This window comes from Syngnathus leptorhynchus, chromosome 14 (assembly GCF_054491065.1).
Source record: "Syngnathus leptorhynchus isolate UIUO chromosome 14, UIUO_Slep, whole genome shotgun sequence".
NCBI lineage: Eukaryota > Metazoa > Chordata > Actinopteri > Syngnathiformes > Syngnathidae > Syngnathus > Syngnathus leptorhynchus.
The window spans coordinates 4,234,406-4,262,144 of record NC_141208.1 but is presented as its reverse complement, the minus strand read 5'-3'; the positions used below and the strand labels follow the sequence as shown (position 1 = coordinate 4,262,144).

Below are 27,739 nucleotides of genomic sequence, written 5' to 3'. Positions count from 1 at the left end.
ACATAATAATTCACGTTTACAGGAAATACCAAGTTTCGGACATTAAACAAAGCGAAATGTATTAGTTAAACAAATTGTTCAATTTGTAAGTGGGTGTTTCCGACCGTCAGTGACGTTCTTGAACGCCTCAGGACCCTGGCGCTCGCCTCCTTGTTGCCTAGCAACCACCGCAGAAAGATTGACAGCGCTTTGGTTGATTCACGTGAAACTTTGGAAAAAAGACAACTTGGCCAAAACCATATCGCGCACGGGGCCTCTTAGCATAGGTCAACGATTCACTTAAAAGTAAGTCGATATTCACTTTCACTTTCTGCCATGACAACGACCCCCGCGGAGCTCATTAATTTGTTATTAGCTCAGTTAATTAAGCGTTGAGTGAGATCGGTAAGTGACTTGGCAATATCCGGAGACAGGTGAAGGTATCAATTTATGCTAGCGTGAATTAAGGCAGGTTTTTGTTTTTGTGGGTGTTCAGTTAACATATTTGTTGTTTTTTTTCTGTATCTAAACTTATTTTGTGTTGTACCTACAAAATGCATCTTTCACAGACTGTCGGTGCCCGTGACCGTCAAATGCCTGACGTTCCCTCCAAGAAGAGAAAGACCGAATTATGCTTTTAGACAACAAGGTAAGGCCCGAGACGAGTGCAAGTTTGACAGCCTTGTTTTACATTATTTTTATTTGATTATTTTACATTCCATACATTATCAACGAGTATGTGAAACTTTGTGCATGTGTTGGCCTTTATTAACATTAACAGCACAGCATGACACAGCCAAGGGAAGCTACATCACACTGAGAAGTGTTTCTAATATTTTGACCCTCTCTTGTGACTAATTGGTAGTGCTGTAACCAAAGAAACACTTGTATTTTTTTAGTTTTTTTTTCTGTTACATTTTATAATGATTTAACACTATTATCATTATGCAGCTGATAGAGCACATCAAATATTATACTGTTATTTCTGTATGAATGCTTAATATTGCGTAGTGTACAGTGATATGAAAATTAATTTATCAATTGTTGTTAATGACTAAATAGTTCATCTCAAATATATATATTTTTTTAGTATTGATTTTACTTAGTGACTAGAGCTGATGATATTCAAACATATGAGGTTTTCTTGTCTAATTTCCTGACTTTTTTTGTATTGTTGGCCTCCAGATGGCGCCCTTTCCCCACCTCGGCTCGGTCTTTAGTTTTCTGCTCTCTCCCTGACACTTTCAAAAACAAAACATGTCAGTTTATACGACCACACTCCCAAGTGAGAGTACGGAGTCACGCAAGACGTTTCACAGCCAAATAATTTTTTGTAATTACTTTGCAGAGTCAAATTAATCAAATAGAGCAAGTGTTTGTTCCAACTGCATCTGCTGCTTCCTGATGTTCATGCCGCGATGGTTCTACCTCCTCGTATATTTCAAGGGGCTTTGTTTCATTAAATAGTGACAAGTGTTTGTTTGTGATACACAAACGTTCTGGTTCGAAGTCTGGTTCCCAGAGCTCAATGTTCTCTCCTGACCGTCTCCTCCGGACGATGTTGCACTTGTGCAATGCTCAACAGTCCCTGCACAAGTGTCAGCAAAGCTGTTCACCACATCCAGAAGCTCCGCGGGATGGTGGACAACTGGTGGCAGCAGCAGGTAGACAACATTTGACTGAAAAGGGACACAAAGCACAAAAAGTAACATTTTTTTTTATTTCTTTTCAGCAGGCAAATGATCAATCACGTGCTCACCAGGGCGTGCAGCGACACTTTGACACGTCAAGCCCAAGGTCATAACGTGCTGTCTTTTTTTGCAGACCATCACTGGCTAATTGTAAAATCAGAAGTTAGCAAAATTCAAAACGGTTCACACGTCACCTAGATGTTTTCAAAGATAGATAACAAAAGATTTATAGTAGTTGGTTGTTTAATTTCACACTTGATGGGTGGCTAGTCACTTTGGAGACATAACTATTTGTATACAACCAATTACAAACTCAGTTTTCCATATCGTTCCCCCCTTAAGGAAATTAACAACTCAAAGTAAAAAAATTTAAAAAAAGAAAGAAAAAGTTGCTTTGTTGTGATTGCTTGTTGTTTTTCATATGCGGTGCTACTTTGGCTTTCGCATCCTCCTCTCGACCGTGTTTTTAATTCACTTACCTTCAAAACAATTTGTCACCTCAGAGAAGAGTTAAACCACTTGGAAACGCTCGAGAAAAACCTCCGCGCAGAAATCGTGGATGCCGAGAAGGCGGGCGCACAAGCGGAGGAAACTTGCGCCGCACTCACCCAGCGTTTGCCTCCAATGTAAACGTTGTAAAGACTTGAACATTCAAATATCAAAAATGTACGTCATCACACACAAAAATGTAGCCTTGGAAAATAGTCACTGAATTTGGAGGTTAGAAAGACCCTCAATTCACATTTTTGGGGGCTTCGCCTTGCATCTAGCAAGACGGCGGTGAGGTAAATGTGCGAGGAAAAGAAGCAGATGCTTCAGAAGGTTGACGAGCAACGGGAAATAGCTCGCCAGCAAGTGACCCGAATTGCGGCCCAGCACCGTGTCGCTCGGGCAGAGCCGAAGCGGCGGCGGCAGCTCACCTTCACGGAAGAACAGCAGGTCAGGGTCAGTGGAGCCATTGCCCCGTAACCTGTCGTACATTTCGTGCGGTAGCATCGAGGGAAATTCAACACTCTCTTGTAGATTATTTTCTTTGTTCCTTGCAAGTAAACGCTGCAAAATAAGCTGACGGGTCAGGCGACGGTGTTGAAAGGACTTCAGGTGAAAATGTGTTCTTCTGTGCTGGCCTACATTTAAATGCTCATATTCATTCCATTAGTTTCAGTGTGTTAATATAAATGAGGAGTTGCAACAATACCAAACGAGCTGAAATCTCATCAACCCCAAAAAAAACTTCAGGCTGAATTTGACATGCTGATGACAACTCTAGTTTTCATTCAGGAGCTCACTCAACATTTCATGCTATATTTTTTCCTCATCCAGGGCTTCTTTCTACATGGAGGAATTCAAAAGGGACCGTCATCGTGAGCACCTTACGTTCCGATATCCATAACTGCCTACAGCGCGGGCAGCCATCCACACAGAGGAGCGAGAAGAAAGCAAATGCAAAAAGAACAAGGTGACGCCATATCAAGCCGACAATGGAGCACATGACGTACGGGGTCAAAACAAGAAAAAAATTCACAAAAACAGCATCCAAAAAAAAATAAATAATACAGTTTGTTTGTGGATTAGCACATTGCTCGTTACAATGCTTCCCCCTCAGGATGCAGACAAAAGAGCTGCGGGCAATTAAAGCTACAAGCCATGGTCAATCTTGTTTAAGTGCTTTTCCCACAAATGACAACTCACAGTTGTTATAGTCTTTTGTCTGGATGTATTTGATGATGCGTGTCGCAAGGAGATGCCGCGAGCCTCGCGCCGCTTGTTACCTGCGGGCCGACACTGCTTTGGGATAAACATATAATTTGGATTTGGGATTTAAAAGACGCCGGCAATTGCGAGAGGGGAGCCCTGTTCATTGTACGGTTTTCATCCGCAGGATTATCAAGCCCCATCCAGAGCCCTCTTTGCTGATGGGGGTTTCACATGGCTTATCTAATGTGAAATCGCCATGTGGTATATAGTTTCATTAAACGGTGATCAAGAATGCATTAGTTCAAAACAAGAAAAGGCAATGGAGCTTAAGCCGGCACGCATCCAAGTGCAGCAACTTTAAAGAAGTTGTTGGTGTGAGACAATTTAAGAATTACAAGTCGCACAGACACAAACTCCCATTAGCCAGATAAGAGTTAGCCGAGCAAAGAAAAGGCTTTCGTCTTCGCACTTGACAAAATTTGATGCCACAACAATAGTCCCCGGCAAATACAAAGATGAGAGTCGCCCGCTCGCAGTAAATTGCTTACTTTAATCACAAAGGCTAAAATAAAGCACGTGTGATAGCTACATTAGCATTTTAGCTTCAAGTCACATGGAAATAACCAGCTTTTTCATTTTAAGTTGAATGATTTTCCACACCATACAATACACAAAGTTGAACAATTTTACATTCAACTCAAATTTTCTGGAAAACGTATCACTTCAAAACTACCAAGTAGATTAAATTAGCATAGAAGCTAACGAAGAACACAATGTCACGTCACCGTCTGGCTGAGTGCTGTTAAGTTTAGTTGTACAGTATTTAGTTTAATTACACAGTCTTTAACTTCTACTTTATGCTTGCGTGACAGTTAAGAATATGAAAACGTGACTGAAAACATCGCCTGTAGTGCTAGTAAAAGTTTTATGATGCTCCCCCCCCCCTGCCACCTTCTTAATAAGTTAACATGATTTCTTACGGGAAAGGTTTTTATTGTAACAAGAGCAATCTGCGTCTCCATCGTGTTCCACTTTGAAGGTCCCACTTCCATTTTTTGCTCGCTCCTTAATGCGCATATTTCGGTATTAGCAAAGTAAACAATGCAAAGTGCAGACGCTATCAGTTTCGTATGCGCAACCAAGTGTAATTTGTTCCCTTTTACTTTTCACAACAGCGTCAGATGGGCTTTGTCAGAGCTGCACGGAGTAATTAAAGCCAAAATCAATGGCAGGCATTTGTCATGTTTACAGGCCCCCTTTTCTGCTGGGTTCAACTCATCACTGTTGAGCTGCTTTGCTTTTTACTATAGGAGGACACACTCCATTATGTCTCCAGGTAGACTTTAAATATCTAGCGGCAACATGAGACATGTAGACAGACGCCACACTTGAGAGCTTTCCCGCATTGCTGTATCTTTTTTTTCATTAATTAGAAGTACAGTATTAGTGTAATGTCAACAAAGCCGGGATGGTAAAAATTTCACGTCGTACTTCCCATCGTGTTATGGTCTACTTGTCTAATGTGCATCACTTATTTGCACACATTTGCATCAGTGCTGCGCATTGTGCTGCCTCAGCAATTATTCAACTCGCATCAAGTGAACTCAGCCAGTGTATTTCTTATTTAAAAAAAAAAAATACAGTTAATCATTTTTTTTTTCCTGGTGTGCTGTTATTTTCACTTTGGTTTGACATAATTTCTTTCCCCTATTGGAAATAATTGAAATTTGAGTATGATAATACTTAAAATTCTTGCCTTTTATGTGAATCCATCGTTATTCTCACTTTCGGTTTGACATCATTTCTTTACCCCATCAGAAATCATTGAAATCTGAGTGTGATAATACTTTATGTATCAAATTCATCTAGGATGCTCTTCAAGTTGCGCTGAGGAAAAACAAACGGCTGGCCAGCAAACACGAAGGCCTTCAGAAGCTCCTCATGGAATCCAAGCAAAAATTAGTAGGTGGCGTTTTTAATCTTGATAGTTTGTGACACTATTCAACCCGAATGGAAATCCACTTGACAGCTTGAATGTCAGGAAGAGGATGTGCTCTCTCCTTGCAATGAGAAAATTGCATATTATTGGTTCCAAAAAAACTGACTAATACCTTGACTTGAGCAATTCCTCATCTAACTGCATGAATGTTATCAAGTGCAAAATGCATGCAAAAAATGAAATCCTGTGGACAGGATTTGCCACGCTCATGATCAAAGCCTGATTTCCTTTTACTCCGGCTTCAGCCCTCCGCCGTTTTTGTTTGTCTCTCCGCGACACTCTTACATTACAACACAAGCCTCTTGGCTTCTTTGCTATATTCCTAAATTTAGTTTTTATTTATAACCAGCTTATGTCAACATAAAGATTCAAGACCCATCCTGTTGAAACGAATATATTGTTTCCTCTTTGGTTTTGTCTTCCTAACATTATAAGGTTATGTCCAGAAGAGAATGTACTTTGCGGTGACTTTTAATTGATTTGTTCTTGACTTGGAGGCACTTTGTTGTCTAACAGCCTTTACCCGTCATTGGGATGAGAAAATCGGCGCCACATTAATCTGTTTGATATTCAGCAGTGAAAATAAAACAGCATCCCAACGACACTGAGCGCCGTCAAGGTGAACCGCTGTAAACGAAGCATCACGCTGTCACAATACAACAAATTAACATCGGACCAACACCGACAAGTAACCGAGAAGGCTCGACAAGATGATGTGCAAATCCAAATAGAAAGACGTTATTTGCGTGTTGCGTTTCGCGGGGGCTAGAAAAAAAGAAAGCTGCTGTAAACAGTGAAAAGTCAATCAGTAATTGACGGCCACCCAGAAGGGTTTGTAATGGCTTATTGTCACCACAGGATAGCAGCAAATCTTTTTTTATTTTTTTTATCTATCAGATAAGACAAGAATTTGACATCACAGTCAAAAGGTCACTCGACCCACTTACAACTCTGTCAAATAGTTGAGTAGTTAGATGAGAATTTCAGAAGCTTACTCCATTTCACCAACATTAATATTGAATCAAAAAAAGGAATTTTCATTATATATACCCATTATTGTCGTTCTTCGACGAGGCCCGGCAGTTATATGCTTAAGGTGGCGAGGTTGCCATGTCATCAATCACAATGGAAAAAACTCTTTTTGCGTGAAAACTGCGTTCAAATAATACAGCCAGCGGCGTGGCTTTCCGAGAGGCTAGGAATAATTTCTGCCTTCGCCGGGGGGGGGGAGGTGGGAGTGGGTGCGGGGGTTTTCATAGCGCCGCATGTACATGTAAAATATGTCTTGAGGGGATTGGTATAAAGTTAAACTGGGTGAAGTAGAAATATTTTACTCATCAGCTTTGCAGTCACAGAGTTTGCCTCAGCTAGAACAAAACTGCTGAAGCATTTAGAGAAAATTAACCCCCCATCCTGGCAGCCAGATGTGACTGGATTCTGATGAGTGCACACGAGTGGGCAGAGAAACCAAGAGACTGTGAAATTCCTGTCAGGCCCGTGTACTGCAGAATGGGCTATTGACTGCTTTCTCTATTCCCCTCCATCATTCTTCTTGAACACTGCCATTAATTTCCTCTCCCTGCCTTACCAATTCCTTTTCTCTGCCTTCTCTCCCTCCCCTAGCTCTCTTTGTTGCAGAAGAGGATGCACAAAGCTTTGGTGAAATACTTCAGACAACGCAGCCTCGGCGGGCGAGGCTCAACTGGACCGCCGCCAGGCTCTTTGTCGGGAAGCCGACCAGAAAATAAAAACAGCCCAGGTACGGTATTTGCGTGTATAATGTATGCAAGTCAAGTGCAGAGTGAGAAGTCATTCAACTTTTGAGCCCAGACGACTGGATCATATCCTCCAGAGTCGTTCAGTACATAGTGGCTTTGTTAAATTTCACTGACCGCTGCTTCCTAAATACAAAATAATTCTTTACCACGTATCCTGAAGATGAAACTTTTTTTTTTCTTCATCAGAGAAATGATATACAACGACTATTTAAATTCATCTACCACAAATGTATTATTCATCAAATGTTTCTGTTTAGTTTAGTTAAGCCATATTTATTGTTCATTTTATTTCTTTATTTTTTACTGGATCTGTTTGGTGAACTTTTGAAAAACACAAAGAAACAAGTCCCATTTTATTTATGTAAAAGCATTGGAAAGGTGCTGCTATATTCAAGATACAAATAATTTACATTCGTCAGAACGCTTGCGTCATTGCAATCTGTCCATTTCGTCCACTGACTAGTGCCCGATGGGATAGACGATGCATCGACAAGACTAGTGACCTCGTGTATCGGACATTAACTGACAAAATGTTTTTTTTTTTGGAGGGGGGGCCGTTGAACAACCCTCCGTCTTTCATGCGGACCAGCGGCCACAGATTCCGCAAGGTTGAGACGTAAGGATCCTCAATTAGGAGTAATCAGCGTCTCATCTGCGCCGTGATGTGAGCTGAGGTCACAGCGGACGGAGGGACAGTGATGAATCATTTTATCCGGCGTTACAGCAGAACCAGGTAGCGTGCGCACCGAGTAAAAAAAAAAAAAAAAAAAAACTTTTACCTGAACCCGATTTAATTGCTACGCTGTCCTTGGTATTCATCAAACATAAGCTGATGCCGTCAGATATATGCTGACACAATGATTTGATTCACGCTTTTTTTTCCAGGGGACTACCTAGTAAAAATACTATCAAGTGGTTTCCCACACACACAAACACACACACAAACACACACACACACACACACACACACACACACACACACACACACACACACACACACACACACACACACACACACACACACACACACACACACACACACACACACACACACTCCTCAGACTGCTGACATGCTTTTTGATGGGTCCAGCTCGGACATTACAGAGGGTAGCCATGTCTCATTGGCCGAGCCTCTCAATGCAAAAACACACACATGCACGCACACACTCCCCACCCCCGGCACATCACGCAGCTCGAGGCGGGGTGGGGAGGAGCTATCAGCGGGCTGCAGAGTGTGAAGGACAAAAGAGCCGGTGTATTCAAGCGCACCGCACCGTCACCCGTCACAGCTCAGCGCAGGGCCCATCAGAGCAGGCAGCACTCACTTTAGCTCCTTGTGTGAAGTGGCCAAAAAAAAAAAGGAGACAAAAATTGAAAGACTGTCAGAATATTAAGAATTAGACACAGATGCTAATAGCTTTTAATTGAGCGCGACATGAATGAGTCATTTGCCAGTTTGTAAGTTAACAAATCGATAGAGGTAATCGCTGTTAGAGCCAGACCCAATCCTCTTACGGATTCATCATGTCCACTTGACCCCCCGCCGGCCGGGGCCGCCGGAAGGTCAGGCTACGGCGAGCGCCGTTGCGGTTTTTACTGGAAAGCGCCTCGGAGGGAAGGATGCTGGCAAACCTCAGGGACTGGGGATGTGCTGCCGGTGGTTGTGAGGAGTGAAGTGGGAGGGGGCGGGGGGGGCGTGCAGCGGGCTGTCAGCCTGCTACATTGCAGCCGGAACTGGCAGTTCAGCTTTGTGTTGCTTGGGCTTTACACCAGGGATGGCGTAATTGACAATGGCTAAGAGTGGAGAGCAGCGCGCTGCCTCGTTGAATGGCCGGTAATGATTGGAGCAGACGCCCACCGGCCCGGTCCCCGGGGACAGTAATCCAAGATCCTGTTTCTGATATAATTGTTAGTCAGAGAATTTCTGCATGGCTGCGCCGGCTCACATTCCCCAAGCCGGTTGACAGTGCCAGGCAGTTTAATAGAAAAACTGCATGCTGAGAACAGAAGAGCTGAGCACTCAACCCGCACTTGGTTGACCAAGAGTCTCTTGTTTAAGAAATAAGTGAGCTGTGACTTTCTTCCAAAAAATGGACTCTCGTTCATTTCCATGATTGCTTTTTTTTGTGTGTGTGTGTATTCGAACAAGGAGGCGCTGTCACAGGAAATTGAATTCCGCGTTCCAAGCGTCCCCATTTCCACTCGCGACTTGACCAAACTAATCCAGGCTGGACAAGTAAGTAGATGTCTTCAAGCTTGGGACATTCACCTGTACCAGACAACTTACTCACATGCTTCACTACACCCCCCCCTCCCCTTTCGCTCGCTGCAGATCCATAACAATGAAACAGGTGACTTTCATGCTGCTGTCAGGACTGATCTAATTTTAGCTGGGTGAATGATTGCAATTGGCTTTGCCTCATCAGATAATTAATCTATGTCACCATTAATTGGAAAAGAGAATAATTACAGGCCGTGTTGACAGAAATTCTACGCTTCTCCAGATTCCGAGATCTAATTACAACTAGTGATAGCCGGTGACCTTAACTAGCACTTAGCGCACCTTGACCACCACGTGAGGATGCGCCGCGCATGTGCGTTCCACAAATTGCCATCGCGCTCGCCGTCACTAGGAGAGCTGTCTCCCTCAATCACTTTTCAATATTCAATCTTAATTTTGTGGAAGTTTAGCATTTTCAATGAGCTGGAGATGAATGATTAATGAATAAATTTGAATGCTTCATTTTGTCCACGGATCATTAGTTAAGTCCTTTGTGGGAAGGACCTGAGAAAGGAGTGAAAATTATGGAGACACTCGCCCCGAGCAATCCAGGGGTAAATAGTGTGCACAAAAAGGATGTTGCTTCCTTTCCGCACTATGGGAAGAAAATAATAAAAAAAAGCCCGGGGAAACATTTCAAATTTAAATATTAACTGATTGCGTTCAAGAATCAATATATTTTTTTTGTGTCACCGGCATCATATAAATGGCGCATGCTCCATTTTAAAAGTTCAATGTTCCTGAATAAATAACACGTGCCAAAACGCAATCCGACCCATGAAATATTTACATCCATCAAAATAGGAATGATAAATAATGAAAATGCTTCATGAATACAAATTCTTGGAAATGTGCTGCAAACGCACGTGGCTCCCATTGTGTCTGTCTGCGGCAGCCTAATAGAGATACCGTTGTTGATTTTGTGCCGCCGATGTGGTCGTGCACGCAGAACCGCTCTGCTCGTGGCGACAGAAGAGGGCAGTGTGGACGCAACAACCTCACGCCCATCCACAGAGCTGTCCAGTAGCTTAAAACATTTCAATATATTAAAAAAAAAGACGTTTTTGTTATTTGTCGCACCCAAATAACGTGTCCGGCATAGAATCCCTTTGCAGTGACCTCCAAAAGTCATAAAGAATCAGTAGATTGTGCACATGTAGACAGTTAATTCCCTTGATAAGTCCATCGGAACTTTATTGCTAACCAAAACCGCAGCACTTACCCATAAACTGAGATATAGCCCGCCACTCACTAAGCGGCACTTTGCGGATAAGAAATGAAGGAGAGTGTCGATATTTGACACTGATGGCAATGACCCCCCCCCCCCCTCACTGATTGCACTTTATTTTGGCGACAGAGACTCCCCACGCTTTGCTTTTAGCCACACGTACTTCGATATGAAATGGTAACTAGAGTATGAATCAAACACACAAGTGGTAGCGGTTCTTGGCCTTAACTTGTGTTTCCATTCTTTGTGCCTCTCCTGAATGATTTGAAGTTACAACTATCCGTCAGCACTATAAAGAGCACGCACCAAAACACCTTTTTTGGACAATCGTGAGATGTCCGACTGTATTTGCGCTTTGTCGTGACAAGGATGCCGAAGTCTCACCTCGGGCTCGTATTCTGTGATATATCAAAGTATTTCTTTTTCTGGGGTTCTATAGTGGCATCCCTTCTGCAAATCTGATTTACAGGCAGCATTTCAGCGTGGCGCCACCATGCAGACGACGGGCCCGTCTCGCGCCGATCCACCCCAGCGATCGCTTTTAGTCATCAGCGACGAGCCATGTGAATCGGAGCGTGGCTCTCCGGCTAACGAAAACTCTCTGCTTTGAGGTCTTTTTGAAAACAGGGAAATGGAGGTGTCCTCTCTGACCAGGCCGCCTTTTGTTCCCGAGCCAGAGAGCACAGTTGAGCCACCGAGGCGACGGAGAACTGGGAAAGAATGTGAGTGGAGAAGAGATGTGCCACTGTGTCTGAAATATCAATGAGGGAGAAGTTTTGGGGGCACACAACTGATTTCCTGTGGCAGACTTTGTTGAGTTTAGTAGGATGTGTGCAAAAACCTTTTTTTTTTTTTTTATGCCACTGAAGAAAGTTTGCAAAATTTTAAATTTACAGATTAGCACAAAAATTTGCATGGGAGCACTATCCATTATAATCATCACATAAACAAAACTAATTCGATAATATAGCCATTGCAATTCTGTGTTTCCGCAAAGTTTAGCCAAGTAAAAAAAAAAATCTGTCAATGCTTTAAAGTTACGGATTCTCTCAAGTGATTCTTTAAACGTGCAGAAAACATGCCAAACTAATTCTTGGCGATAACAATACGTGTTCCTTCTGCTTTCACACTCATCTGATTTTCCCAGATATTTCTCTTAGCGGCATAATAATTTGTGAAAGTCTCTGACATTTGTGGCTAGCTAGCATGATAATAAATCCGTGGCTCGGAACATTTCTTAGTTAATTAGAGTCAATCAATCCAAACTTTGCTCACTTACCGGTGTGAAACCGGAGCATAATGAGCAGAAATCAGCATGGTGATTGGAAAACACAAATTACAGCTGTTAAAGAGAAACTCATCCACTTTTCTTGCCGTCGACGCCAGTGCCTGCTGTGAGGTTTTAAAATTAGCATGGCATTCCTTTAATGGATGCTGGGGGAATGTGCTCCCCTATAATTAAAAAACCTGTAATACACTCGTCGGCCGAAATAAGAGTGGCGGCAAGGGACGTCTTGGTCCCTTTGCGCACGACGACAAAAAAAATGCTTTACTATAAATACAATACAAAATTTGGAATGCCTTATGAGGGGCTCAAAATATTACAAGCCGCGATGCAGTGTAATAATAAACACATAGTTAAAGGAATACCTCCCTGACAGCCCTTGTATTGGCTCTCATTCGATTGTGTGAGTATCTAATGAAGTGTCCAGCCAGTGTGGATATGCACTTAACTCCATATATTAGACGTAATGTTGATGTGCTCCACATAATAATGTGATGAGGTGGTCCGCTCTTGTGCTTTTTGGCCAGCGGATGTCACGTGACCTACTCGAATTCAAAGCTGTGCTTAATTTGTACGTCAGGAAGGAAAAAAAAACCTTATGTGGTGCCCAGAAACAGAAACTTGCCATTGTGTTAATTATTGTCAGTGAATCCAAGGAGTGAAGATAATGCAGGATGCACTGGGTTGGTTCCCATTTGTTTCACTTGTCAGTGGACTGAATAATTGCGAAAGCTGACCATGTTAGACGCCGACTTTTCCAAAAAGATAGGACTCTAAAAGTTACCGCACAAATGTACGAAATGAAAAGCTTTGGAATAATTTACCGCTTTTAACCTTGCCAAAGGAATCTACTGAAGTGAACACTGTGTTTATCACAGAATATTATTGCAAATAATGTTTATATGCGTCCATTTTCTTTTGTTCAAACATGGAGAGTTACTGTTGCTAACCAAAACAGCAACACTATTGCTCTTTTAACCGTCTCAAGTGCGGCGCTTTACCATGTCCCCTTCGTAATATTAAAGATGATTTGGAGTCATACGGAGCCAGGCGCCAATCAAACATTCAATTGTGACGTAATTGCCGATGGTGATTGGTTCCGTTGGCTGTCTATCTTGTAAAATATAGGAAAATAAAAATGAAAATGCACTGCATTGACCCAAAATAAAACCGGCCCAACTGGAAATTCCGAAGGCCGATTCAGCCCGAGTTATAAACTCATTGGCTTCATTTCTTCAGTTCCACGAAAGGGAGGAATTATTAGAAACGTCTGTGAGTATGATGCTTGAGAACTTTCTATGAGAAGGACTAATACAATGGTGCTCATCTTGCAGTCCTCCCAAGGAAGAACTATCAGTCCTGCTACAACAGCTCCAGCGTCCCCAGGTGACCGCGCCACTGAGCCCGTGCTCGCTCCGTCGCACCCCACTCCACGCCTGCTGCCACCCTGAAGGTAGATGCATCACGCTGGGGGACTGTGCAGCACAAGCAGCACCCCCTCCTCCTATACTTCCACCTTAACCCCCCCCCCCCCACCCCTCCCCATATTGTCCGGACTCTTTAGTTGATCCACACAAACTAGTTTTGTTTTTTTTCCCCAAACATACATGTTCCTGTGCTTCCACATTGGGGTGGGTGGGGGTGGTGGGGTGGGGGGGCACACCGCCTGTTTCTCCCGGCTGCCTGCTGACTCCCTGAGGCATGTCTACGGCGGCTACGCCATGTGTGGGGGTTAGAGAACAGCAGGGCTCCCCCGAATGGCACATAGTGTATACGCAAACGTTGCTAGTCCTGTCTGGTTTATCTTATTGGCCCCTCTAGGACGGTTTAGGTTGAGTCATCCCTAACCGGGAAAAAAAAAAAAAAAAAGCAAGCACGCACTTAATTGTAGCTGTAATAAATAGTCATATAAGTTTTGTTAATCAGCTCTCTTTCCTCGCCCAAATTGAACACAAGAAGTTACAACCTCCTTCACTTTCTCCTCGTTTGTCCAATTCATGGAGAAGTCAGAAGAGTTTTTGTCAAGCAGCTGCTGCCCATTCAAAAAGTCCTGATCCTCGAAAATACTCTTCCGTGACCTCGACTAGCCCCACCTGTGCTAACATGTACGATATGATTTTCGATCAGATAGTGTGTCAAATGAACATTTAAATGCAACAGCCAAAATATTAAGCTAGGTTATACTTGTGAGTTCCTTGAATTGTGACTTTGCTTATACTTCAAAAAATTAAATTCTGATTAGAAATCTGCCGTTCAAATGTCCCACACATTCAATTCATTTGAACCGGCTAATAAATAATAATAATAGTAGTATTTCTTTTTTATTTATTCATTTATTTGATTTTGCATGATTGCTGCAATATATTAGTAAATATTTTGCTTGTTTTCTTCATATATTGTGATTACATTATCCAAGTGATAGCTTTTATTAATTTTTTTAATTTGGCCCATCGTTTCTACTACCTTGGCTACAAGCAAAATATTACAATTTCCTTTTGCAGATCTTGTTGAATGAAAAACCTCGAGCAGAACTCTTGCCAGTTTTTGTTTTGAATCACGTGTAATCGTGCTAGCGTACTTAACAATGTAATTGACTCATGTTACGCATATGAATTCATAGACTGCAATCCCATACCACAGATAGTTAACAAAAATATATATATATATATATATATAAATATAATTATTTTTTTTACAAACAAGATGATATCGCCCTCTCCATGATATTAATATGATATGTTCTGTGATCTGTACACAGCTGGTTATCTTGCTTTTCCACGATAAGAGAAAGTGCTGAGGATTTACGCCGGCTGAGCACATTTGGGCTGAATCTTTCACACGTCACAAATTGCAGATGGGAAGCGGTGATCTTGAACAGCCGATCACATTTGCGTGACCATCTGACACCTTCCATTTAGGAAAATAATACTTTCTGTCTTAGCATAACCCCCCCCCCCTATTTTCGCTCTGCGGAATCTAGCAAACGGAATTATGGATGAAAGACTTTGCTAGTCACAACTTTGGATTTTGCTTTTTTTGTTTTTGTTTCGGCGCATTGACGGGAGTAAACGTTCACCTTTTATGTTGATGGAACAAAACACGCAGAGTAGAAATCAGCTCTTCATATCTCACCGTTGCCATATAGCCAATGCCCTTGTTTATTGTAGCTATTAAAAACTAAAATATCTATCCGTGACTTGATCATTTCTACTGGGTTTTCCGAATAGCCATCACGGAGGTGGACCTGATCTGATCTGTGTAATATGACACCTAAATATGAGTCGGGTTAACTGGCACAGAGAGTTGTAAATCACTGTAGTGTGATTCTTTGTCTCAACGGGTTTAATTAGTCTTGAAATTCTTCTCTTATCTGATGACCCCCCCCCCCTTTCCTCCCTCCTATTCCCTCCTCCTCCCCCCCTCCTCCCCCCTTTACCAGCATCACCACCACCACCACCTCCTCCTCTTCCTGCTGCACATTGCAACCATAAACGCCCAGCAATCTGAAGACCAGCGGCCTCGGGAGACCGAGCCGCTACAAAGAGCTGAAAGAGTTTGGAAATGGTCATTTTATTGTGTTGGAATGGCTCGCTGGAGACTCGGGTAATTTAGTGCTAACTGAGCGCTTGTAAAGATAACAGTATGTGACTCCCAAGTGCAACACGGCCAACTACTGTAGTCCTCGCAAACTACGACTTCAATTGTAGTAAACACCAACTAGGCATGTTTAAAATGACATTTCCACTCTCTCGTTGTTGTTGTTGTTGTTTTTTTTTAACGTCACTCAAACGTCGGTTGAAAAACATGCTAGTTTGCGCATATCCACCGCACAATGTTCTGTTTCATAGTACGTGAACATTCATCCTGATCTGTCATTCCATATAACTTTTGAGGGATCTGTCACCGCCGTTCCCATGGGAGTCCCACATGGAAGTTTTTTTTTTTACTCTAATTGAGCTCTTTATTTAATTGACAGTTCATTATGTCCTAATAAGTCATTCTCGACCATTTTTTTTTTAATAGCGTCATTAACCATCCGTTGCCGTAATGTCGACAAACTTCAAGTCAGTCACAGTTTTGAGGTGATCATTCCAATGAGTTCTGGAATAATTGCTAACATACTCAGGCTCTTATGTGATTATTGTTTTTTTTTTCTTGTAATAGTTTAATGTTGTTATATCAGAGCCTGGTTTTGGTGTTGATTGAGGTTTTTCCAACCAATTTCACTTTGATATGAATCAGGGTCGCTACTACTCAGAGGTTGAAAAGCGAGATGGACCGGACAGTTGACCACCGTGAGACGGACCCCAAGACGTGCATGGTCGAGGCACCAGGAACGGACTGTGGCAAGGTGGACTCAGGTTCCAATCCAGTTTGTTGGTATTCTAAGACTTGAGTGAACATTGGCTGTGTATCGATTCAGAGTCTTGATTCGATTGGCGAGGGCCCGATTCCATCCAATTGGATTTACAATTCAATCTGATGAATTTTCGATTGAGTTGATATGCAGTATCGATTTCGTGTGTCCGAGTCTGTATTTAAAAGTAATGCCAATGAAAGTACAGTAGGACCTACATCTGTTGTCGCTTTTACGATCCCGCCCTTGCGTGCATAAAAACAGAGGGGCATTATGAACATAGAGTGGACATGGAATTTATGATGCGTATGCACAAGTTGTCTGGAGCACCTTGCTTTTTGAAGGACTAGCTGCAGGGGGGGGGTGGAAGATGAGGGGTTATTTTGCCGATGGAGATTAAGGCAGGGGCTTTTTGTCATTTGTGCGAGACAAGCCATTCATCCATCCAGTTCACAGCCAAAAAAAGGCTGGTCCCAGAAATTAGCAGTTTCAGCTCAGCAGCAAAGTCGCCGGGCTGTGAAGGCAGAGAGAAATTGACTAATTAGCAATGCGCACTAAAACTTGACGGTTTCTCTCCATAACAGCGAGGGGTGGAAAAAAAAAAAACCGAGAGACTCGCCTTTTTCTCCCCCCTTTTTCCCCTCTTTTCTTTCTTCCATAGATGTTTGAAATCGCAGTCATTTACGCTCGACAGTTTTTACAATAGCCTTGAGCCATAATTTTGCGAGTCTCTCCAGCATCCATACCCCTGCATGGTCTCTCTCCACCGGCCATGCACGACCGTTTCTCTCCCCAACCGTGGATTTCCTATTACTCTCGTTACGACTCACTGAGCCCCAGGCCCAAGGATAATGATGTGTTGTTTCTTGGTAGCATAATTTGTCACACGTATATTTCTTCTTCTTCTTCTTCTCCTCTAGCAGAAAGCACGGCTCCCTTCTCACACACTCGCACACTTCTGGTTAATTCCAAGGAAACAAATGATCAACAAATAACGCCATATTGGGACTTTATGGGGCTTGGACTGGCTTTTCTTTCAGAAAAGGAGAACAAAAGAAGAGAGTTTTGAGTGAGCTTTCGGAAGACCCCCCCCGCCGAAGATTACTTTTTTTTTTCTTCCTGGAGTGTGTGCGTGGTGAGTGTGTGTCAGGTAAGTTGTGGCTGCTCTCATCATTTAGTTGTCACAGGCGCGCGTAAGTTTACGCACGCAGAAATGGCGTTTTGTTACGGTGCGGACGCAAACAAAAGACGCGCAGATCGCGGTGGAACTTTTAGCCGTTTTCTTGTTCTGGTGGATGAAAAGATGGAGTGCTTTTTTTTTTCCCCGGGTTATACGGTAGAAATGCGCGCGTCGTGCGGCGTCTTGGTTGCGGGTGGAAGCATGGCTGTAGGAGGGCAGGACGAGAGGACGGACATCCATGCTGCGTAGGATCTCGCCGCTGCGTATCCGCTGTACGGAACCTCGTCGCGGGATAAAGCTCCGCAGCATCTCGGTCGTTCTTTTTGGGGGGTCTCCCGCGCGGTTGCGCCTCCTAAAAAAAAAAAAAACACAGCCTGCGTTTAACCTACACTGATAAGTGTTCTGTTGCACGATGGGAAGTAAACATTTTTTTTTTTTCCTGCGTGAACAAGAAGTTGAAGACTTATCCACGTGGGATGTAAATTTTCCGACCTGGATCAGTAACTTATCCGAAAGATTGTTTTTCCCCCTCTCTCTTTGCTAGACTGAGCCCTACATGCGTTGTGCTGCTTTGAGATAAATGGCTTGCATGGTTTATGTGTTGCCCAGGTGGCGTCCACAATCAGGAAGCCATGTCCAGATCGGGTGACAGAACGTCCACCTTTGACCCGGCGCACAGTGATACGCTGCTGCACGGGCTCAACCTGCTTTGGAGGAAGCAGCTCTTCTGTGATGTGACTCTCACCGCCCAAGGGCAGCACTTCCACTGCCACAAAGCGGTGCTGGCGTCCTGCTCCCAATATTTCAGGTCGCTCTTCTCCTCCCACAACGCCATCAGCAACAACGAGGGCGGCAAGGGGGACCAGGGCAGCAGCGGCACCCCGTCGTCCTCGCCCGACGACAAGCTGGTGACCCCCGGTGCCCGGCCCATCAATAACCTGGTCCTGCAGGGTTGCTCCTCTGTTGGACTGAGGCTCGTGCTGGAGTACCTGTACACAGCCAACGTCACTCTTTCCCTGGACACGGTGGAAGAGGTGCTGTCGGTCAGCAAGATACTCAACATCCCCCAGATCACCAAGCTCAGCGTGCAGTTTCTCAACGATCAGATCTCGGTGCAGAACTACAAGCAGATCTGTAAGATAGCCGCCCTCCACGGACTGGATGAGACCAAGAAGCTGGCCAACAAGTACCTGGTGGAGGACGTGCTGCTGCTTAACTTCGAGGAGATGTGCGCCATGCTGGACGCTCTGCCGCCGCCGGTGGAGTCGGAGCTGGCGCTCTTCCAGATGTCGGTGCTGTGGCTGGAGCACGACCGAGAGACCCGCATGCACCACGCGCCGGACCTCATGAAGAGGCTGCGCTTCGCTCTCATCCCGGCCCCGGAGCTGGTCGAGAGGGTGCAGTCGGTGGACTTCATGAGGAATGACCCCGTGTGCCAGAAGCTACTGATGGACGCCATGAACTACCACCTGATGCCCTTTCGGCAGCACTGCAAGCAGACCACAGCCAGCAGGTAAGATTACCTGCCGTTGTAATGCCGTCTAAATATCAACCAAGTTGTGGTCAGACCGTCGCAAGCGTGCGTGGAATCTCGGTTAAGTATTTACCATGTTAGCTTCAAGGGTCAATTCCGTTTTTATAGTCATCCCGTGAAATGTTTGATTATTATGACCATGTTCTGAGCATGTCATGAAAAATACGGTTGTTTTTAAAGACACGTGGCGGACCGGAACGTATCCACTAAGGGTCACATATGGCCCACGGGCCACATGTTACCCACCGCTGTGTTGTCGTGAAGCTTACCTGTTTTTTTGTTTTGTTTTTGATCAGATAGGATGCTTGATTTATTGCCCAAAAATACATTTCACTGACAATATATGTATTTTTTTTTTTTTTTCAAACATTGATTGGAGTCCAAAGTTGTTACATTCTTTTAAGGAGCTGGAAATATATTCAGCGTAAGCATTCTACTCTTTTACGTGTTTTGGGAGCAGAAATCTGCAAAACATATCTATTTCCACACATGGACCTAAATGACCACGGAATCGGAAATTGTCATAATTAGTTTCACGTGCCACTGTGTCTCTCCTCTCAATTAATCACCATTATCTATGTCCAGGGGCTCATTTGCATACGAATAACCCCTAAAACACATCCAAGTGGGCCAGTAGCACAGACAAGAGAGATGCTAGCGATGTAGCCATGCGTAAAAATAAGGACAATATGAAAAAAAAAGCAAATAAGGTGTGTGTGTGTAATCTAAATCACTGCAGGTTGTGACTAATTGCTAGATTTGCGTTGGAGCCCATTAAGGAGCCAGACAATTCTCTTAAATGTAGAGTAAAGCGTCGCGCCGCCGGGTTATACATCACGCAAACTCTCACAAAACAGGCCGCTCCACGTCACATGAATCATGATGGCCAATGAGATGGAGACATTGTATAGGCAGTGGTTCAAATTGCCTTTTTCGCCTCCGGCGCGGCACCCTGCAGGACCATCCTCACTTCACAACTAATTAGAAGGATACATATTCAGACTGTAATAACCATTCATTCCATAACCGGGCCCTTTTTGGTTCATTGTAATAAATGTTTTCTATGGTAGCAATGCCTTTTTTTTGTTGTTGTCATTACAGAATCCGTTCCAATAAGAGAATGCTGTTACTGGTGGGTGGTTTGCCCCCTGGACCCGATCGCCTTCCCAGCAATTTGGTCCAGTACTATGACGATGAAAAAAAAACATGGAAGATCCTCACAAGTGAGTTTAAAGCAAAAGATTTTATTTGAAGGTTTTTTTTTTTTTTTTTCTCCAGCTTTCTCCTGTTGGAGTATTTTTACGGTCGTTCCTTTGGATGACTTTAACGCGGGTTAATTTGAATGAAGGAGTTCCCTAAATCCTTCAGGTAATAATATATCACTATCACTTTTTAATATAAGTTTCTAATCAGAGCGTGACTTCACGCCACTGCGGAGCGTCACGCCTGGTTCGCCTTGTTTTTGCTGAAATATGCTGCCGAGATGCATGATGAGATTCTCTTGAATCTAATGATCTGCAGTGGCAGAGATTGAACGCGGGCTTTGAGTGATATCTTTGCCGAGTGGCTTTCAAATTCATCCTGATTACTCGCTAGCGCTGATCAATAGAGGCTGAATTGCTCTAATTATTTACCCAAACACAGTTTAAAGACTAGTCTATGGCCTTCGTTTTCAAAGTCGAAATAAAAAAAGAATGCTCAGGGCGCAGGTCTCTAACCGTTTTTGTTTTTTTAATACAATCTGTAAAACGGTAAAACGATCTTCAAATAAACTTTGTCTTTGGAGCAACTTCTTTAGCCAAGACTTGAAATAGTCCAAATGGATTTCTGCGGTACTGATCGTTGCTCGAAGCAAACGAGTTGAAAACAAGCGCATCATTTTCTGCAACCAGCAGAGGCGCTGTTGATAATTGTTTGAAAGAAGAAGTCGATTTCCATTGCCACTCCTCCAAGTCGTATTATTCTGTTCAATATTTTTTTCATTGTATTTCCAGCATCAATGATGTTGCAAGCCCCTCACTGGCTTGTATTTCATGAGTGGAAATTGAACCACTTTGCCTCCCTCTCTACCATCCTCGACCTTTTCCAGACTCACCCCTCCATTTGCTTTCATAATGCAAAGGTCAAACTTCAGATAATAGGAATACTTTTCGATTTGCTCCTATTGAGCTTTTATTTGTTATTGCTCATTTCTCAGTGTTAGTATTTTTTGGCCCTATTGGGAGATTTACACCACATAGTTGTTGTTTTTTTTATATGATGGTTATCACATGACTTTTTTGTTTTTTTTCTTTGAGTCACATTTGTCCATATTCATCAGTATGCACTCAACATGCACAACTCGGTCTACACTGTCCTTTGCTCATTACCCTCAACCCTCATGGGTCCAAGCGGCAACTAGCAAAAAGGTCAGTGGGGATTTCCATCATTCACAACTAAAAAAAAAAGTTAACACTCAAATGGTCCGTGGCTTCGCGGAAGGACAAAACTGCACAATCATCCCCTGAACACATCAGCGAGTCTCTGATGTGGCCCACGCACACAATGGATGTGAAAGCCAGGGAGATTATTAACATTCAATCATAACTTTCCAATGAGGCGAAACCTGAGAGGGACAGCCTTTGATTAAGACATTCATCAAGATAATTTGGGAAGATTCTTGATTCTCTTCCCTCTTGTTGTGTGTCACTCGCCGTTGATCCCAGTGTGAAGCTTGCCATCTAGCGTACCGACGGGAGCGTGAACAAAAGCCCGTAATCACATACTTTGCATCATTAAAGATAAAAGGCACTCCACCCTAGTGCGGGGAATGATGGTGTTTGGAGGGGGGGGGGGGGGGAAGAAAAAAAAAAAAGGACACAAAAGAGACAGAGCTGGCGCATTAGCTTGTGGAGTCAGTCAAGTGTGGCCTGCCTCCATGCAGAGGTTTCTGACTCCCTCTAGTGAGCCCCTGAGCTCAGTGTAGACGGAGCGGACCCTGCAGGAGAATCTCCAAAGCGAGAAGCTAGATTAACTTCATCTCACTTTCATTTTACAATAAGGTCCAACACGAGGGAGAACTAAAAGCCAATGGCATGTTTTATGCTTTCCACCGTCTCAGGTATGCCTGCCACTTATCACGCCGCCCGCCTGCGTCCGAGGCACCTGTAGAGGGAGGGAAAAACTCCCCGCAGAGCCTCTTGCTTGCCCCCCCCCCCCTTTCCACGGGTACAAGATGATTTCAAGTCACTAGATGTCAAATAAAAAGCCGCCCATGCGTGGCCTACATACTGCTGACTGAACGATAATGTAAATAGCATGTAAGAGAGTTTGGCAGTCATATGGCACTTGTCTTTGAGCTGCACCGGAGGCAGGCAACCTAATCCCTCTCCTTTGGAGATAAAGCCGTGTTTAGCGTACGCGCCCCGCTCTCGCTTTCTCCCGTCGCACGTCAGGCAGGGCCGAACGAGTGAGATCGTAGCGAGAGGGGCCAATTGGAAAGAAATGAGATTCAAAGCTGTCTAATTCTGAGGCAACTGTGATCCATCAGACGCCGGGGGGGAGGCGGCGGTGGAAATGACTGATGGAGACAGACAGGTGGGCCTTAACATTCCACTGATTTGTGCTCCGCCGGAGCCCCCACCCGGCCGCCACCTCGCCCGAGATTTATTGAGTGAACACGATCATGTTCATTACGACTGTCACCCGAGACCATTTCTCCACATCTCAATGGGGGTCACTGCAACAAAAGAAGATGGAGGACAGGGGAGGGAGCTCCAAAGCAGGTGAACCCCATCAGAAGTGATTTTTTTTTTTTAACGAGGATAGTCAGCAAGTCCTTCTCTTGCTACTTTTTCTGGAAAGAGTTTGGAGCGGGAGGTCAGGGAAGAAAACATTTGAGCCACCTACTGGAATGGATGTGCAATAACACTCGATTAAAAAAAAAGGCGGTCACACACAATGTTGATTCTCTTACTTTTGTGTGTCACACAGTCATGCCTTACAACAGTGCCCATCACTGCGTTGTGGAGGTGGAGAACTTCCTGCTGCTGCTCGGCGGAGAGGACCAGTGGAACCCCAACGGTAACGATCTTTTGTAGTATCTCAATCGAGAGAGCATCCTGTCAAGAAAACGGATTCTAAACAATTTCTCCATTTCTGTAGGAAAACACAGCACCAATTTTGTAAGCCGCTATGATCCCAGATTCAACAGTTGGATCCAACTTCCTCCTATGCAGGAGAGGTGAGAACACTTTGAAGATTATGGATCAACTAAAACTCTCTCACGGGCGCCGCTTCCTCCACAGGAGAGCTAGCTTCTTCGCCTGCCGCTTGGACAAACACCTGTACGTGATCGGCGGCCGCAACGAGACGGGCTACCTCTCCAGCGTGGAGTCGTACAACCTGGACACCAACGAGTGGAATTACGTGTCGTCTCTGCCGCAACCTCTGGCCGCCCACGCCGGCGCCGTCCACAACGGCAAGATCTACATATCAGGTCAGGGGAGCAACAAATGTACCACATCAAAGTATTTGTCGTCCTGCTCTTTTTGTAATGTCCGTTTTATTTTGTTTTCAGGCGGGGTCCACAACGGCGAGTACGTGTCGTGGCTGTACTGCTACGACCCGCTCATGGACGCGTGGGCTCGCAAACAGGACATGAACACCAAGCGCGCCATTCACACGCTGGCCGGAATGAACGATCGCCTCTACGCCATCGGGGGGAACCACTTGAAAGGTAATCCCCAGGCCGTGTCGGCAAGCAATCGAGAGATTGATTGTTTTCTGTTTCCTTTCTTTCTCTTGTCTTTAGCAATGTTGTTGTTTTGCATGGTGTGAAAACATTGCCAGTCACTTCTTTCTTTAGCCTCAATCTGTTTGCCATCCTTTCTGTAGCGGCTTTCCTTTCAACGTTGTTTTTCTTCAGCCATTATTTCTCGACACGTTGGGATAAAAGAAGGCTGAGTTTAAAGGGAGCAGCTTCAACTGGTTGGGATCAAATTGGCTGTGTTCACTCCCACAACGGCGCAGATGATCATTTATTTGACTTTTTTTGTAACACTCCCCTCACATGTCAAAAGTCTTATTCAGACTCAAAGCAAGATCCGTAACTGACACCAGAATATGAACAATTCGGACTGCATGTTAGCGATTTTATTGACTTTTGTTATTAGATTCACTCAAAGCTATCGTTATAATTGAGTTATTTCTCTGTCCCCGCTCACAGGTTTCTCTCATTTAGACGTCATGTTAGTCGAGTGCTACGACCCCAAAGCCGACCAGTGGAACATTCTGCAGACTCCCATCCTGGAGGGACGCAGCGGGCCGGGCTGCACTGTCCTGGATGATAGCATCTTCCTCGTGGGTGGCTATAGCTGGAGCATGGTACGCTAAACATCACATATTGTAATTGTTCTTCAAGAGTAATTATCTCGTCTTTTTTTGGGGGGAGCAGGCTTCTCGTTTTGAGATTCTAAATCTCAACATGGGTCAAAGATTCCACTTGTTTCCCCTCCTATAAAATTGTCTTAATTAAGGCTGCTTCTTTTGAAAAACCGTTGAAAAGTTGACAAAGACTTTGACGCTTTTTCTCCTCTCTCACCTCTAGGGGGCGTATAAGTCTTCAACCATCTGCTACAGCCCAGAAAAGGCCACATGGACAGAGTTGGAAGGCGAGGTGGCGGAACCTTTGGCGGGCCCGGCCTGTTCCACCGTCATCCTGCCCGCGTGCCTCCCCTTCAATAAATGACAACTAATCCAGCCCAGGGACGGGGGCAACCGGAGTGATGACTGGTGGGAGGATCGCCCGTAAGCAGGCAGCCGTTTTACCACCGACCTCTCTGATGGTGGGGGGGGGTGTATAAATTATTTTTTTACAAGTTTGCCCCGGAGCACTTTGGTTATTCCCCTTTGAAGGTGTAAAGAGAGGGAAGGAAAGTCATGTCTTTAAAAAGCGCTCACGTTCATACAGTATGAGCTTTGATTTATTGACACCGTCAGTGGTTGTTTTCTTCTATTCTATAGCACGCATTAGCTCAATGCAAGCCAATGCTAGCTTTCGGGTCCATCCTATATCTTGTACACGTCAATCTGAACAGAAGCAGAGAGCGTGTCGGTCCTTCACGCTGGATGTTGGAGCTCAACCAGGACTGGGTGAGTTACATTTTCATGTATAAATAGTGGTCATGGCTCACTCTGTTGACACTTGGTCACTGCTACTTTTTTTTTCTCCCCCCCCCCACATCTAAAGTGGGATCCTTTTTTTTTCTTTGACTTTTCAAATTGCACTGTAAAAAAAAACATGATGACTTTTTAAATGCCCAAGTTGACTGAATTCCAAACGGTTTGGAAGATTTTTTTCTTACCTATTGGTTGATCTCAATGGTGACGCACTAATTAGTGATCAGTGTATTGAACGACATATTGATGGTACAATCAAATTGTAATTGCTCGCCAATTTACTGCTAGCATGTTTGGGTCAATAGAGTGGTGATTAAAAATGAACATGCCACCAACTGGACTTTTCTGGCATACTACAATCTTCCATGTGTGATTGTGAAGAAGTATTTGGGCCACAATGAAAAGAAAAAGAAAAAAAAATCCACCGGCCCTAATACGCCTTCATATATGAGCATTGGGCAAGCCTTTGATGCACTAATAGTGAGCCTGTGAGTTCACTGTAATGTATGTAAATGATTTATTGTGTTGTGTTCAACTAAAGGGAAAAAAAAAAAAACGAAACAAAAAAAAAACACTTTCAGTACAAATGAGTCCAGTCTTGTCTATGTTGCTGAGTTAAAACAAAAAAAAGAAAGAAAAGTCGCCTCTCAATGTTGAATCCTGTAAAGGTTTATTGACTTCCTTCCTTGTACATAATCGCTTGCCGCAGTGAAACATTTTTGGATTTATTCTCAAATCCTCTTTATGTCCTTTGCATTTTAGACTATGGAAATAAACTGACTCTTGATGACTAAACTCTCCATCTATCCGTTTTCTATGGCGCCCGCCGTTCCTCATTAGGGGTGAGCCGTAGAATTTCCCTGCTGATTTTGGGTGAGAAGCCGGGGACATCCCGGACGGGGTCGCCAGCCGATCACGGGTCACATCTTGATGATATCCTGTCATATTCTAATTTATTGAAAGGCACCTCGTGTTGTGGGCGGAGCTAAGATACGCCTCTGTGTGCTGATTGGTTGGTTGATGTCATTATGTCAGGATGTGAATTGTTTTAATGTGTGTGTGTGTCAAGGCAGAAGGCTTCGGTCCCAATGCTCAACGCCTCTTCATCTGCTCGGGGAATTGATGCGGTGAGCACAGGTGAGCTTTTAATTAACACCGTGGTCAATTATAGCACTTTTTTTTCTCTTAGTCACAGGATGTGAGCTTCTCGGTTCCCTTATGGTCAAGATGCGACAATAACTACGCTGACTCTGATGCCAGCGACACTTTTTGCACGATTAGTCATCGATAAAATTAAAAGACAAAAATGAAATCGAATGGAATAAATGGTGAGCATGAATGGATCTGCGATTATTATTTTTTTACTGTTATATGGACGTGTCAATTGAAGTAAGGCATTTAGGCTATTAAAAAGTTGCATATGGCTTCACTCCACCATCTAGTGGTGAGTTTATGCATCGGAAAACACGCGCACACACTCAATTTCCAACAAACCTGTTGCCGTCACATCTTTGACTGGTCACTATGCAATAAAGACCAATTATTGACATTTTTTCCTCTAGTTTGCAGAAGAAGAGACGCACACCAAGTGAGTCATAGCACGGCAGCCGGTCGCTTGGGGTGGAGTGCGGCGGGGGAGAGGAGGGGGCGGTTGGCTCGCCGGGGCTGGTGGGCTCGCTTTATTTCCACGCTTCACTTGTGTTTACGCTCCTGCGTGGAGAGAAGGAAGGAACGCTGCTCCCTGGCTTCCAGCCATCCCACGGGTATTTATAGCACCCCCCCTCCCCCTCATCGATGGGAAGTGTCACTCAAGGAATCCACGCAAAAGCATCATCCTCTTCATCATCACCATCCTCCTCCTCGTTCCCAACTTGTGCCGAGCGAGCAGGGAGGGTCTGTCTGGAGGATGCACCCTGAGCCAGACGCCGGGAAGAATTAAGAGCGTCTTATGGAGGTAAAAGTGCTTCTTTGTTTGGATGTGTTTGGTTTCATATCTGTCTGCAAATATAGTCATCATTGTTAAGGAATGTTCACTTGCTCTGATGGAACCCAACGGGCAGTTCTTCATAATTGGCTGGTGGATGAATTGCAACACTTGATGTGCATAAAGTGCACTAAATGTGTGTGTGTGTGTGTGTGTGTGTGTGTGTGTGTGTGTGTGTATGTGTGTGTGTGTGTGTGTGTGTGTGCGCACGCACGCTTTGTGAGCCATGGGGGGCTATTTTAAGCAAAAATAGATCACAGCCAGCGACTCCAATCTTCACATTTATCATTTGCGCCACTTGTCATTTTTCAGCAGTCATTGTTTGAGAATGGAGAAATGAGAAATCAATTCCACAGTTTTTCTCGTCGGCATTCATCAAACATTTATTTTCTTTTATTATCACGCCATTTGGAATGCAGCTTGCATACATTTGACTTTATTTCGTTTTATTTTATTATGATCTAACATGGCATTTTGATAAATCCAGTTATTGGATTATGGATTATTTTTTTTTTTTTTTACTAAATGTTAAAATTATCATCAATCCAGGTGTAAAATTAGACTTACTTTATTTTATTGGTAACCC

At 43.9% G+C, this 27,739-nt stretch overlaps 1 protein-coding gene across 13 annotated transcripts; it reads left to right on the top strand.

The window, feature by feature from the left end:
• Positions 1-176: 176 nt before the first annotated feature.
• Positions 177-26,023, top strand: klhl14 (kelch-like family member 14). 13 transcript variants are annotated; one of them, XM_085929925.1, is made up of 21 exons: positions 177-285; positions 549-628; positions 1,565-1,643; positions 1,712-1,776; positions 2,994-3,129; positions 5,238-5,330; positions 6,991-7,126; positions 7,694-7,878; positions 9,295-9,381; positions 11,124-11,376; positions 13,274-13,392; positions 16,182-16,300; positions 17,337-17,446; positions 18,086-18,989; positions 20,112-20,233; positions 22,983-23,072; positions 23,154-23,232; positions 23,297-23,487; positions 23,569-23,727; positions 24,217-24,374; positions 24,598-26,023. In XM_085929925.1, the coding sequence occupies exons 14-21, from the start codon at positions 18,109-18,111 to the stop codon at positions 24,736-24,738; spliced, it is 1,821 nt and encodes a 606-aa protein (XP_085786051.1). In that variant the 5' UTR covers positions 177-285; positions 549-628; positions 1,565-1,643; positions 1,712-1,776; positions 2,994-3,129; positions 5,238-5,330; positions 6,991-7,126; positions 7,694-7,878; positions 9,295-9,381; positions 11,124-11,376; positions 13,274-13,392; positions 16,182-16,300; positions 17,337-17,446; positions 18,086-18,108; the 3' UTR covers positions 24,739-26,023. The 13 variants fall into 13 exon arrangements, 10 of the variants coding, with proteins under 10 accessions (XP_085786051.1, XP_085786053.1, XP_085786047.1 ...); XM_085929927.1 differs by having other exon boundaries at positions 1,490-1,643; positions 1,715-1,776; XM_085929921.1 differs by having other exon boundaries at positions 1,490-1,643.
• The last annotated feature ends 1,716 nt before the right edge of the window (positions 26,024-27,739 follow it).

Coding starts and splice junctions, on each gene's coding strand:
- klhl14 (XM_085929920.1), top strand. CDS start 18,073: ATGTGTTGCCCAGGTGGCGTCCACAATCAGGAAGCCATGTCCAGATCG. Junction 20,234..22,982: donor AACATGGAAGATCCTCACAA/GTGAGTTTAAAG, acceptor TGTGTCACACAG/TCATGCCTTACAACAGTGCC. Junction 23,488..23,568: donor CGGCAAGATCTACATATCAG/GTCAGGGGAGCA, acceptor TTTTGTTTTCAG/GCGGGGTCCACAACGGCGAG.